Below are 14,438 nucleotides of genomic sequence, written 5' to 3'. Positions count from 1 at the left end.
ACTTCAACCATTCAGAACCCAAAGTGTAATACCTCAGGAAACTGAAGAGGAAAATAGATCAGTTGAGTGACTATAATCCTGGAAACTAATATATCTGAATGTTAAACACGGTTCTGGCCCTGATTTGTTCTATGCTAATGTCCAAGTCATTTATCATTTTAGGATTTCTCATACTCTAACAATAGAAAACCAAAGCACTTTATAAGGATATTAATCCTACTTGCTTCTTGGGGATGCAATAATAATGTAAAGTTCTTTGAAATGGCAAGTACTAGAAGGAAAAATATCTGATTCAATGTTCTATTCCTATTTCAATATCAAAGCCCAATGCGCGAGTTAAAGACAGAATGAAATCACTTGAAATCAAATGGTTGATGAAATTTCCCAAAGCTCAGCTGTATCTCATTACATCAGATCCTTTAGTTCCTAGGCTTTGCAACTATTACAGAAAAAAAAAAAAAAAAGATTACCCTGTTTAGAAGATAGACCGACATTCTTCCCTTCATTGTGCATTACCTCATACATTTGGCTCTTAACATTATTCCAAACCTTCTTAGATTTAATAATAGGTGTGTGTGCATGTGTGTGTGAGAGAGAAAAAGAGCATACAATGTTCAAAGCAAAGCAGGTGCTCACGGAATCTGAAAAACGCACTCTTTCTTCTTTTCACAGAAGGAATTCCATTTCTCCAGACATTTTAAATATTTTTTTCAAGAAGTTTTTTTCTGCTTCCTTAAACAAAAATGAAAATCTGACATCAGGATAATGAGTGTTGTAAAAATGAAAGGTGAATGATACAAGTGCTTTAAAGCAGAGAACCATTTAAAGGACTGGTCAGTCCAGTCTCCAAATATTTGCTCCTATTCCACTGCAAAATCTAGAGTCCTTCCTTGTACAATTATGTAGAGCCACAAAGCTTCCATGAGTTTATAGACAGGGATTTTAACTTCTAGCATGTGACCTAATGAAATAACCACTCAGCTGCTATCTGCAGTAATAAAAAGCCAACATCATCAATCCCAGGTTTCAAAAGCACCACATTTTCTTCTGTGATTCATGTGAAATTCATTTCCTAAAAAGGGGATTGATAATGGAATTAAATGGATTACTTCAAAAACAGCAAGAGTAAATCAGGGAGAAACTTCCAAGAAAGCAGGGAGCAGTTTAGGATTCTTACAAGTGTGCTGGCATTTTACAAATGCCACACATTGATTTAAGTACTCCAAATAATGCAGAACAACACAGGGTAGAAGGCGAAAGTTTCGGAAAAAAGAAGCTGAACAGGAAGCTATATCCACTATAAGGATCAGATCTTGAGAAACTGGGAACAGATGTAAATGGGTTTAAACTTTTATCTGCTGGATATTTTTAGCAAGAGATCGATGTAATAAGGTGTGTGTTTTAGGAACATAAATTATACATAAAATTCAGAAAGAAAAGTTAGGAGGCTAATGTGATATTTGGGGAGAAGTTGATGAAGAGTGAGTCACATCATTAACATTGGGGATGAAGAGGAAAGAATGAATTCAAGAAATAGTCAAGAGGCAGATCTGAGAAGTGGGAGTGAAAAGACAGGTGAGAGAATCTCAAAATCCCTGGAAATTTGATGTCCATTTATACTCTGAGATTGGACAACTCACTGGAAGGTGATGCCATTCACAGGAAGAATAGTTGCATGATGAGGATAAGGGACATGTACTGAACACCTACCATGTGCCAGGTGGTGTTTTGGGAGCTAGTATTACCATGTTGAACAGGCAAATGGATAAATAAACTGTGGTACATCCAGACAAGGGAATATTATTCAGCCCTAAAAAGAAATGAGCTATCAAGCTATGAAAAGACATGGAGGAAACTTAAATGTATATTATTAAGTGAAGAAACCAATCTAAAAAGACTATCTACTGTATAATTCCAACTATATGACATTCTAAGGAAAGCAAAACCATAGAGAGAGCAAAAAGACCAGCAGTTGCCAAGAATTTGGAGGGAGGGAGGGATGAATATGTGGAGCACACAGGATTTTTAGGTCAGTGACACTACTTTCTATGATACTATAATGATGGTTATATGTCATTATCCATTTGTCAAAAGCTATAGAATATAAAACACTAAAAATGAACCTTCTTAATGTAAACTATGGACTTTGTGTGATGATGTATCGATGTAGGTTCAATTACAATAAATGGATGTGGATAATAGAGGAGGCTCCACATGTGTGGTGGCAGAGGGTATATGGGAAATCTTTGGCTCTCCCTCTCAATCTTGCTGTCAACCTGAAACTGCTCTAAAAAATGAAGTCTATTTTATAAAAACTATGTCCTCTGGGAGAAGAGAGGAGCTATACACATTCTAAGAGGGGGATCTTTCATTCTAGAGTAAAAAATTATAAACAAAGACAAATCATTGATTGCCAATGAACAAAGAAAAAAAGGAGGAAAGGAAGCTGTTTCTGTACTGGACTATCAAGAGAATAACTATTACACAATTGGATCAGAGAACAGTATGTGTGAAATGCAGGGGATCCTCAGAGTACTAGAACTCCCATGTTCTATTATGAGAAAAATAGTGGCTATAATATATAATATTAGATATATTATTTCCTATATATATCAGATACTTTACACACACACATTGGCACACACATACACACATTCTGTGGAGGAAAAATACAGTAGGAAAAGGGGTTAGAAAATGCAGGGAGGGTAAGGTTCCTTTTGAAATAAGGTGGCCATTAAACTGAATATGGAAGGCCTCATTGATTCAGGGACATTTGAACAGAAACCTAAGCACTATTGATACCTGGAAAAAACATTCCAGGAAGGACCTAAGTATGAAGTCTCTGAGGCAAAAGTATGTTAACATGTTCAAAAACATGACACAAGGGGATCCCTGGGTGGCTCAGCGGTTTAGCGTCTGCCTTTGGCCCAGGGCGTGAACCTGGAGTCCCAGGATCAAGTCCCACATCGGGCTCCCTGCAGGGAGCCTGCTTCTCCCTCTGCCTGTGTCTCTTCTCTCTATGTGTCTCTCATGAATAAATAAATAAAATCTTAAAAAAAAAAAAAAAAAAAACATGACACAAAGTCCAGAGTTGCTAGGGTGGAATGAGCCAGAGGTTTTAGGACAAAGAAGCAGATAAAAGTAGACTGTTCCAATAATTAAAGGATTTTATAAGGATTTGAGACCTTACCCTGAAGGAGATAAGAAGTCCCGGAAAAATCCAGAGCAGAAGAATGGCATGATCAGTCTTGCATTTTAACTGGCTCTAACTGCTGCCTTGAGAATAAATCAGGAGGAGAAAAAAAGGCAGAACCAAGAAGAATAATCATAATTATGAGTTGATGGCAGTTTTTCAGGCCAAATATGATGGCAATTTAGACCACCGTGACAACAGTGGTGAGAAAAGATTGGATTTTAAAATGCATTTTGCTGACAGAATTTTCTGATGCCTGTGAGATGGGCTATCAAAAACAGAAGTCAAGATGACTCCAAGTTTTTGGTCTAAGCATCTAGAAGTCTGAAATGGCCATTTACTGAAGAGGGAAAGCTGTAGAAGGAACAGAACTGGGGATAGGTAGGAAGATTAGGAATTTGGTTTTGGACATATTAAGTTCTTGGTAGACATCCAAATGAAGACATGAAGACCAGGGTTGAGGCCTGAGATAGAGGATTAAATTTTGGCATCATCAGCACACACAAAGTTAAATAAGTCCATGAGAGTAAATATTATCTAAGAAGTGGAAATAAAAAGGGAAGAAAAAGTTCAAAAACTGAACTCTGGGACACTCCACCAATGAAGTTTGGAAAGATATGGAATAAGCAGAAAAAGGGATTGAGAAGAAACCATCTGTTTCACAGAAAGACAGAGACAGACAGAGAGACCTTGGCCAAGTGAAAAAAAGGGTTACAAGAAAGAATAAATGATCAACTGACAGGTGAAGTAATATGAGGAATTAGAACTGCCTGTTAAAATTAGCTTTGGGGCAGCCCTGGTGGCGCAGCGGTTTAGCGCCGCCTGCAGCCCGGGGTGTGATCTGGAGACCCTGGATAGAGTCCCGCGTCAGGCTCTCTTCATGGAGCCTGCTTCTCCCTCTGCCTGTGTCTCTGCCTCTCTCTCTCTCTCTCTCTCTCTCTGCATCTCTATGAATAAATAAATTAAAAATCTTAAAAAATAAAATAAAATTAGCTTTGGGAGAGCCACCATGGAACTTCAGGAGAAAGTGCTGGGGAGAAACCTGATTGAAATGAATCCCAAAGAGAAAAGAAAGGATAGGAACCAGACACATTGATGATAGACAAATATCTTAAAGAGTTTTACTATAACTGGAAGCAAATAAATATACTGGTGGCTGAAAAGGGTTGTAGATTTAAGAATGTTTGTTTGTCGTTTAAATGGAAGAAAACTTTGTTTGCCTGGTGGGAATGATCTACTCAAGAGGAGATAATTTATGATACAGAGGAGAAAGAAGACAATTGCAATGTCAGTGTTCTTAAGATAATTGTTTAGAATTCAGTCAGTCAAGCAGAGACATGATGACCAATATGGGAATAAAAAAATTTATTTAGAAATTAGAATTTATACTTATGTAGAAGATGCCGAGAAAGTGAAGGTCTTCAAGGGAAATTTGTAGGGCCAGAGTACAAGTTAGTAGTCAGCCTGCCTAGATGGCATGGAGCGTGTGGAAAAATCTAAGAAAACAATATTTCTAGCTGCCAAAATAGGACCACAAAGGAGGAGCTCATGGAGGGATCTATGGAAGAGGCTGTTTCTGTGTAGCTACCACCTGTGTAGGTTCACAGCCAAGCATCTGGTGGTTGGCCTGGAGCCACTACTGGTCAACAAGGCCAGCAGTTAAGAAGATGAGCTGCACATGGAACAGAGGAGAGTGAAGACCAGCTGAGACCACTAGACACCCCACATCTGATGGTAACAGTATCTGAGCACTGCAACTTTCCTAAAGCAAAGGCTTCTAATTCACTTCTGCCTACTAAATCTTGTGCAACTTCACCTTTTGGCCACTTCTAATCTAGCCATACATGGGAATCTAGAAAATGTAGTTCCTAAATTAATAACAGTATAATCCAGGACTTTTCACTCCTTTCAACTTAGCATCCACAAATGACTCTTTTAGCCATGCTTAACTTTCAAATAAAGATAGTGGCAAAAGGATGCTTCTACTTAATAAATGCAACTGTTGGGATCCCTGGGTGGCGCAGCGGTTTGGTGCCTGCCTTTGGCCCAGGGCGCGATCCTGGAGACCCGGGATCGAATCCCACGTTGGGCTCCCGGTGCATGGAACCTGCTTCTCCCTCTGCCTATGTCTCTGCCTCTCTCTCTCTCTCTCTCTCTCTCTCTCTGTGTGTGTGTGTGTGACTATCATAAATAAATAAATGCAACTGTCACACAATTAAAAACTGACAACCCTCTCCCAAAAGAGAATACATATACTTAACTCATCTCTAGGTGAAATTCATTCCTCTTCTACCTGAGTCACACTCTTGCTTTGATAGCTTGTAAGTTAAATGCTGAGATATAAAATTAACTACTATTAATCTTATATTAGTGAAAAGACAAGTTACTACAGTTATCAACCTGTCAGCAAGTAGGAGAAGAAAAGAGGGAAAAAGAAATGCTTTAATTGATTATATATACAAATATATTTATATAGAAGCAAGAAAGAGGGCAGCCTGGGTGGCTCAGCAGTTTAGCGCCATCTTCAGGCGTGATCCTGGAGACCTGGGGATGAAGTCCCACATCAGGCTCCTTGCATGGAGCTTGCTTCTCCCTCTGCCTGTGTCTCTACCTCCCTCTGTGTGTGTGTGTCTCTCTCATGAATGAATAAATAAAATCTTAAAAAAAAAAAAAAGCAAGAAAGAAAAACACCTAACTCTATAACTTCTATAACTAGTCCCATAGTCATACTGGTATTTGTTGTGTCCTTCCTCTACTATCTACTCTATGTTGACTTTGTCCTCACCAAGTACTTCCACTGGTTATGGTTCCTTGCTTATGGAGTGACAGAGAGTTTTATTTCAGTTAGGAGTGGTTTCCCATTATTTCTATCACAGAGCATAGGAGTACTAAAAGGCGCCCCCATGGTTCTTCAGCATTATATATATATATATATATATATATATATATATATATATATATATATATATCCAATTGTGTGATAGCTCTTTTCTTGATAATCAGGATAAATCACCTCAACAATAACCATTTCTTTTTCCTTTTTCCTTTTTTCTTTCTTTCTTTCTTTCTTTCTTTCTTTCTTTCTGCCCTCTGTTTCACTAGTATGAGAAACACATTGCCAGGTGACTGCTGATGAACAAACTTTCTTTTAATGTTGAATACGAGAAGCAGCACCATATATTAGTCAATAACTTAGAGCATAGTCCATATCCTGGACATTACTCCAGCCTCACAAAGCTTTATTACCCTGAAGGTGATATAAATGAGTCTTCAAAAGGATATTTCACCATCCCACCAAATAAATATGTTCCTCTAGGGTAAGGGAGATGATGGTAAGACCAGTGAATTTCATGAGCACAAGCCAATATCCTATAAAAATGAGTTGCTTTGTCAGAAGCAATGTTTTGTAAGATACCATGACAGTGAATAAGGCATTCTGCAAATCCAGGATGGTAGATTTGTCAGAAGCATTGTAAGCAGAGACGGCAAATCCACATGCAGATTATCTATTTCGATGAAAACAAAATGCTGTCTTTTCCAAGATGGACATGGTCCAGCATAATCATCCTGTCACCAAGTGACTGCCTGGCTCTCCCAGAAACTGGTGATAAATCAGGAACTCAATGTTGATCTTTTCTGTTGGCATATTGGACATTTAGCACTGGCTGTAGACAAATCAGTCTTAATAAGTAGAAATCCATGTTGCTGAGCCCATACATAATTTCCATCCCTGCCACCATGGCTCATCAGAAAAACAGGGGTGGGGCAACCCGGGTGGCTCAGCGGTTTAGCGCTGCCTTCAGCCCAGAGCATGATCATGGAGTCCCGGGATTGTGTCCCATATTGGGCTCCCTGCGTGGAGCCTGCTTCTCCCTCTGCCTGAGTCCCTGCCTCTGTGTGTGTGTGTGTGTGTGTGTGTGTGTGTGTGTGTGTGTGTGTGTGATGAATAAATGAATAAAATAAAAATGAATAAAATCTTTTTTTTTTCACCTAATGAATGGAATCCTTCTCTTGCTTAGCACTCACATGGAACATAAAATACTCTCTGTACTGTTTTGGAGAGAGATCTCCTAGTTCTCTCAGATCTCCTAGTTACCTACTTTCGAATTATGTTCCTTCCAAATTGCTGGCCATCAAGTCAAACTGTTAGCCATCTGCCATGACATAATGTAAATCTCTACCTACCTCTGACCATCTCACTTCCCAAGAAAAATGAAGAAAGAAAAACAGAAGTAGTACTCAAAATTCTGCCTATTGTTTGGGGTGGGAGGTGGGGTTCCCTTCACCACTATTCTTCAAAGACATCCCAGAGTGGGGTTGTAGTGCTGTCACCGTCTACTTACTAGTGATGCCACATACTGTGCAGAACCGTCTATAAATGAGGCCTTACTTTTTCTTCCTCAGTCATCAATTATGGGGAACTCCCCTTGAGAGGGACGCAGCAATGTGGCTGGAGTAAAGACCATAGGCAGCTGGGCTACTCACCATGCATCTTTCTTGAGCCTTCAAGATCTGCTCAAGCCTAACTTCACATATACCAACTAGAGTTGATGATCAAAGGCTGCTAAATACACCCAACATTATGCCTTACTGAATCAGACAACAAGCAGTTTATGATAGTTATCTTGGTGGTCCATAGTCAAGTGTAGAGCCCAGCAGCAAGCCACAAGTGGTTTCTCAAAAGGAGAATAGCTATCTGCAGAAGGTGGTATAGCTTTAATCTGAAATTCTAAAGGTCTATGATGTGAGTCACCTGCAGTGTCCTGTAAAGGCTCCACAGAGCATGCCTCTCTGCCACATTCACTTCAAGTGCCATCAAATGGATCTATTGGGTCATAGAGCCTGAGTGGCAGGGCAGTTCTGCACTTTCAACCAACTGCAGAGTTTCTCTTGTCTGGAGCTCCTCAAAACTGACAGCTTTTCAAGTTATTTGATCAACAGGTCTGTGTAGCAGGCCAAAATGAAGGGTATGTTTTCTTCAAAAATCCAAAGAGACACATTAGATGCTATGCCACTATCGTTGTAGGAGGGTCTACATGCAGCAACTTATCCTTCAATTTAGAAGTGTTATGTCATTGTACCATGAGATGCATGGAACCTGCACAAGATAGAAGGCCTCTAATTTTTTTGGGGGGGGGCGGGGAGTTATTTCCTACCCTATGTTTTGCATGTGTTTCACCAAGATGTCTAGAGTTGTTGTTACTTTCAGCTCACTAGTCCAATTAGCACAATATTTTCAAATTAGTGGAGCAGCATGGTATCTTATGGAATAAAGAAGCAATCAAGATCCCCACGGACAAGAGTATAACAGAGAACTGAAGAATTTTAATCCTGAGGTAACACACTGAAGAGGTATTGCTGGCTCTGTCTTGTTTCTGATATTTATTAACACATACAGTGAAAGAGCATTCACTAGATTAATTGCTGAATCAGTCAGGGTTGAACTATAGAAACAGATCCGGTAGGAGATATATGTTAAGAGATTGATGGCAAGCAATTGGATGATATGATTATAGAGGCTGGCTAGGCAAGTCGAAAATCCATAATGTATGCTGTAAGGAAGGGCAAACTGGATGGGCTGATGCTCCGATCCATAGGAAGAAATTTTTTCTTCACTATGGAACCCTCAGTTCTGTTATTGAAGTCTTCCAACTGATTAAATTAGGCCTATTCAGGTTATTAAGAATAATCTCTCTTACTGAAAATCAACTGGCTATTTAATTATATCTACAAAATACCTTCACAGAAACACCTACATTAGGGTTTGGGTGGATCACTAGGAACCACAGCCTACCCAAGTTGTATATTAGGTGCCAGGGGGTATTGCTTTTCTCCAGCAAAGGAAACATATCTGAAACAGTAGTTGAATTTGGTTCATCACTTCATTAAGTTTGTAAAAATCCCATTGCCATTCTCCAAGATTCAAGATCCATCTGTCCTCTGCAACAGCCAAATAGGTGAGTTAAATCAGGATGTGGTAGGAATGACCACCCCTGCATCCTTCAAGTCCTTGATCAAAGCACAAATCTCAGTAATCCCTGCAGGAATGCACTATAACTTTTAGTTGATGGTAGAGGCCTTTCTAGTGGTTTCTATGGAATCTTTCCTACCAAAACAACTATCTCTTCATGGGTCAGAGAATTCATGTGGGAATTCTCCTAGTGGCTACGTATGCTAACTATAAATTCCAGACTTGAAAAAATAACTATAAGAGAGGTGTGGGGACCAACTGGATCATTCTGAAATGGACACAAGCTAAGACTCCATTAATTACCTAAATTCCTCAAGCCCTTAATCGAGGTGTTTTTGAGTCTCCAAGAATTAATGTCAGTTCAGAACCATAAAGTCTAATTAGTTCTCCTTCCACACAGATACTAGGTAAGTAGTGATGGTCCCTTTAAGGAAGGCTATGAGAAAGATTTACTGTAAATTTTTGGACATCGTAGCATAATTTTTCCTCAAAGAAAATCTGTACCCCCTTCATGTAAGGGGCTCTCGATCTGTGAACTGGCTCCATCCAGGAAACAAGTGAAGGACTGCAATACTCTTCCATGGTGACTAAAATCAAGACCACTGCTGGCAAGATCCAAAGCTCTTCACTTTTTGAATCAAGTACAATAGCCTGCCCATCAATTTCAGGCCAAAGGACACCATGATTGACTAGCCAATGACAAAAATATCTATAAATCAAACCATTCTGTTACTATTTTATCTCTGCTGTTTATTATAGTAACCATGCCCTCTTTCTCTCTTCTGAGCACCTGACCACCATCTGACCCTACATCAGTATTGCCATGAAATCCCCATTGTCGCCATGAAATCTCCATTTTCCCCATTGACTTCTAAACAGACTTTTGGAATTCCTGTTATCCCTACTATTTCAATGACAGAATTTCCTGTTGTCTTTTCTGATCTACAGAGAATGATCCACAGAGCTTTTCAAAGATATTAGTTCACCTCCCACTAATGTATTCTTAATGTCCTGGTAAAGAGGATGCCTTCTGGACCACTGTCTCCCAGATGGTGTTTTTAAAGGGTGGGTGAGCATGTATTTATAATACATCTCCGATAAAGATATTTTCCCCCATTTTGCAGATATGGAAATTGAGGGATACTACTTACTCAAGGTCATGCAGTTAGTTGACACATTTGGAATTTGAACCCTAACTCTATTTGACCCCAAATTCATGCTTCTTTTAATTAGACCCTTAGCTATACAGATTATGAGTATATTTCAGTTACATCTTTTAAGGGTTTTTTTAAAAAAATAGATTTAATTTATTTTTAGAGCCGTTTTAGCCTTACAGAAAATTGAGCAGAAGGCACAGAGATTTCCCATAAACTCCTTGCTCCCACACAGGCATATCCTCTCCTGTTCTCAAGATCCCCACTAGAGTGTATATTTGTTTCCATTGATGAATCTCCATTGACAAATCAGTATCACCCAGAGTTTATAACTTACATTATGGTCCACTCTTGATGGTGAACATTCCATGGGTTTAGACAAATCCATGATAATACATATCCATGTAGAGGTGGTGCCACTGGCTGAAAATCCTCCGTGTCCTACCTTTTCATCTGTCCCTCCCCCTAGGCACACTTTCTATGGATATTTATGAAATAAGAAGTTTTTATTCCAGATTTCAAGCTCATTCTTGACAAACTCCTTTTTGTCCAAAAAAAATCACATGAGTAAGAATATTTTCAGATACTATTAAGAGACTAACCTGAACAAGGGAGAACCTGCCAATTATAATCAGTCTCTTGGTATACATGATAGGCACGTCAGGCAAGCAACAAGGGCTTGCTTGCTTGCTTGCTTGCTTTCTTCTCATTTCTTTTGGGGAACCAACTTTTATTGTATTTGTTGTTTGCCACTGGATCGCAGCAGTCACACCTGCCACATGAAATACACATAGACACATATGTACACACACAGAGATCCACTCCCTGCCCACACCTACAGCACAGACAATGCCAGCCGTGCTTGTAAGAAGAGTGAAAACATAGCTTTTGCCAATTCCTCCAGGAGAATTCACAACCAAAATAATAAAAAACAAACAGGGTGGCCCTATGTCACATGGGTTTGCAGATGAGCATGTTGAGAAAGGAACGAGGTCAGCCGCTCTTTCCATACCCTGATATCCCTCCCTCTGGAGAGATATACCCAGGGCCAGGGAAGGACAGGCAGGGCCCTGGAGCTCTGTGTGTTGCCTGGCCCTTCCAGTGAGAGCCTGTGGGCTGGCACCCACTCCACTTGCTGGCGGTCTCACCCCAAGGGCCAAGTGCCAGGAGACCAAGCTTCTCCCCAGACCGCCAGCTGCACCAGTGGGCACTCCTCCAGCACAAGCTCACCTAGATGGCCCACCTGTAGTTAGAACATGCCACAATAGTCCTGAAAGGGCCTTTCACTGAGCAGGAGCCTTGTGGTCATGCCTGGTGGCCAACGGTGTGGAAACACCACCTGCTGTAACCACAGCACACCCTGGCTTCTTCCTCTAATCGGTCCCCATGAGTCCTCGCTGCACTGACTGCCCAGGATATAGGGAGGCTCACATGCTGACCGGTAATATCTAAAGCAGTTTGGAAATAGAATAAAGCCAAGAGGCAGACAAGAGAAAATCACACCACTGAGCTGGAAGAGAAATGTACCCACCAGCAGCCACCATCAGACACCCTGCAAGTCTCTCCCGGGCTTCTCGCAGGCCACAAGTGCTGCACTTTGTGAAAAGCCTGCCCAGGCCTGCATTCTCTGGCCACACGGGGCCCCAGCTCGGGGCAGCCCTAGGGCAAGGACCAGGTGTTCTCCTGGTGGGCAGCAGGCAGAGGGCCACCCCCACCCCCAGCCAGTGAACAGAAAGCCCCTCCAGACTCAGCAACTCTGCTCACCAGGGCAACACACAGACCACTCGAGACACAGAGAAACACAGCCAAGGCTGACAGTGAGTATAACAGACTTTGGAAGGGGCTCTGCTTCTGAATCACCAAGTGGAAATGCCTTCAGGGGCAGACAAGGAGAGTTCTAGGGTCCCTGTCTGGATCCCGGGGTCCCTGGGCCTTGGGCAATTACTGGTGTCACTGTCATGATTTATTTAGTTTTTACAAATTCCATAGGAGACTGGGTTCAACAAATCTCCATGCCCTCTGACATGCCACCCTGGCCTCCAGGGGAGCTTCATGGTTCTGTAAGTGGAAGGCACCTGGTGAGGGACTCACTCAGACACACATGGTGGGCCTTGGGGTTTTCTGACCCCAGAGCTGCAGCGGTCCCCTGAGGACCCCAGCCACAGGATCACCACTGCAGAGGGGGAGGCTTTCTATCTTAAGCCCTGCTTGGTTCTTGGTCCTTGGCCATTCTGGGGAAAAACAGTACAAGAAGTTGTTTCCAGAAACATCACAAAGGCTGACTCGCAGCCTGCCTCTCAGGCTGAATTCTTGTTGCTGTATTGGGACTGGCACAGAAGACTGTCCAATCATCTCCTCCCTTGTTTTGGGGTGGGTCGATGGATGTCTTATCCTTTCATGACGCCTGATTTTAGCAAATTACGTCTAATTTAGTGTTATAGTGCATATATTCCTTCTCTCTCAATGTCTTCATGGTCATTTTAATGAACAAAAAACATAATGAGACCAAAAACCTGCCCGAGTAGCAGCCTCCAACTGAAGAAGCTGCTTTCAGAGCGAGTCCACGTTCTGTCCTGACACTGCTATCCCTTCAGCTTCTTCCTGCCAACAAGAACCGGCTCTCCATAGCCGAGGGTGGGCAGACAAGGGCAGAGGCTCAGCAGGTAGGCAGGGGGGACAGTGGGCATGAGGAACATGCTCTGGTAAATCTGAGCCAGCATCATCCTCCTTGTTCCTCATCTAAAAGAGGTTTATTTCTGCCCCCACATGCTACACGCTAAGCTCTCCCCTTAACGCTTCTGAACTTTTGCACATGTTGCTCCCATTTTTACACTGCTATCCTTTTTCCTACCTGAAAGAATGCCTACTCACCTTTTATGACTTTAGGTAACACATCTCTCTTCTTTAAGGTTCTACTGGACATCCTAAGTGAGAAAAGACTTCTCTTTTCTTTACGGCCTACATTCTCAATGGGGGGAGGGTGACATGACACCTAAGTGGGCAAACATTGGTTTTAAGGGACAAAAACAAAAATTGCATTTTTTCGTATAAAGCACAGATATACATACAGCACTTAAACAGATAGACACCATGTGTGTGGTATTTAAATTTAATGTGGGGAGGAGTGATTTTTTTTTAAGATTTTATTTATTTATTCATGACAGACACACAGAAAGACAGACAGACAGAGGGAGAAGCAGGCTCCATGCAGGAAGCCCGATGTGGGACTTGATCCCAGGTCTCCAGGATCATACCCTGGGCTAAAGGCAGCACCAAACCGCTGGGCCATCGGGGCTGCCCTAGGGGAGGAGTGATTGAGATAAAAATGTCTAGGAAGACTCTTTGGGTTGGGGGTGGTGGATAAATGAAAAAAAAAAAAAGTTGAGAAACATTGCCCCAAGATGACATTGTATCTGTACATATCTGAATTTCAGTCCTTCTAATGCTTTGTTGTCTCTATCCCCTACTAGATTATAAGATCTTGAGGACGAGATCCAGATCTTACTTTTTTTTTCAGTCCTACCCGACATACAGTAGATACTTTGAACACATGTTGAACATATTAATAAACAAACCATATGAATGACTATTTGTAAACTCGCCATGCGACTTCTATCTGGGAAAACAATCCCTCATCCATCATCTGTGTCCAGTTTAGACTCATAACTCCAGGTGCCAGAACCAACCCCTTCAGTCCCCCAAATCCCCTCTCTCTCTTTCCACAACGATGTTTTGGATGTAGAGCAGTTGATGGAGGAATGTCCTCATGAAATCCTCGAGTGCACGGAGAGTTCCCAAAAAAAGCATATGGACTGACTACTTTCCTCCTCTCTTCTCCCTACCCTTTAAACCACTAGGTATTAAGTTGGATCATTTTAGGACATGACTGCTTATAAATATAGTTTTTCAAGTCATTACCAACAGCACAGAGCCCGATCCCAAATCACTTTCCAGGTGAAAAATAGCTGAGGTGCAGAGACAACACCCTAACTGATACAACATGTCCAAGAGAAAAAAAGCAGAAACATTGCTATCAAATTGGATTTTCTGTGTCCCGAAAGCAGTGTTATTTTTGACAGGGTTCGATACAAAATACTTCTACAATTGAAAATGTATGATT

General features: G+C 41.3%; 1 protein-coding gene across 1 annotated transcript in view; it reads right to left on the bottom strand.

The window, feature by feature from the left end:
- LOC106557584 overlaps positions 1-13,923 on the bottom strand; it is a 51,429-nt gene extending 37,506 nt beyond the window's left edge. The window contains exons 1-2 of the mRNA XM_038570172.1: positions 13,894-13,923; positions 13,190-13,310 (exon numbers count right to left, since the gene is read on the bottom strand). Coding sequence (XP_038426100.1) covers positions 13,190-13,310; positions 13,894-13,923 — 151 coding nt within the window. The remainder of the gene's footprint in view (positions 1-13,189; positions 13,311-13,893) is intronic.
- Positions 13,924-14,438: the final 515 nt, after the last annotated feature.

Source organism: Canis lupus, chromosome 22, assembly GCF_011100685.1.
Source record: "Canis lupus familiaris isolate Mischka breed German Shepherd chromosome 22, alternate assembly UU_Cfam_GSD_1.0, whole genome shotgun sequence".
NCBI lineage: Eukaryota > Metazoa > Chordata > Mammalia > Carnivora > Canidae > Canis > Canis lupus.
The sequence above is the reverse complement of the archived record's forward strand: the minus strand, read 5'-3'. Positions and strand labels throughout refer to the sequence as shown.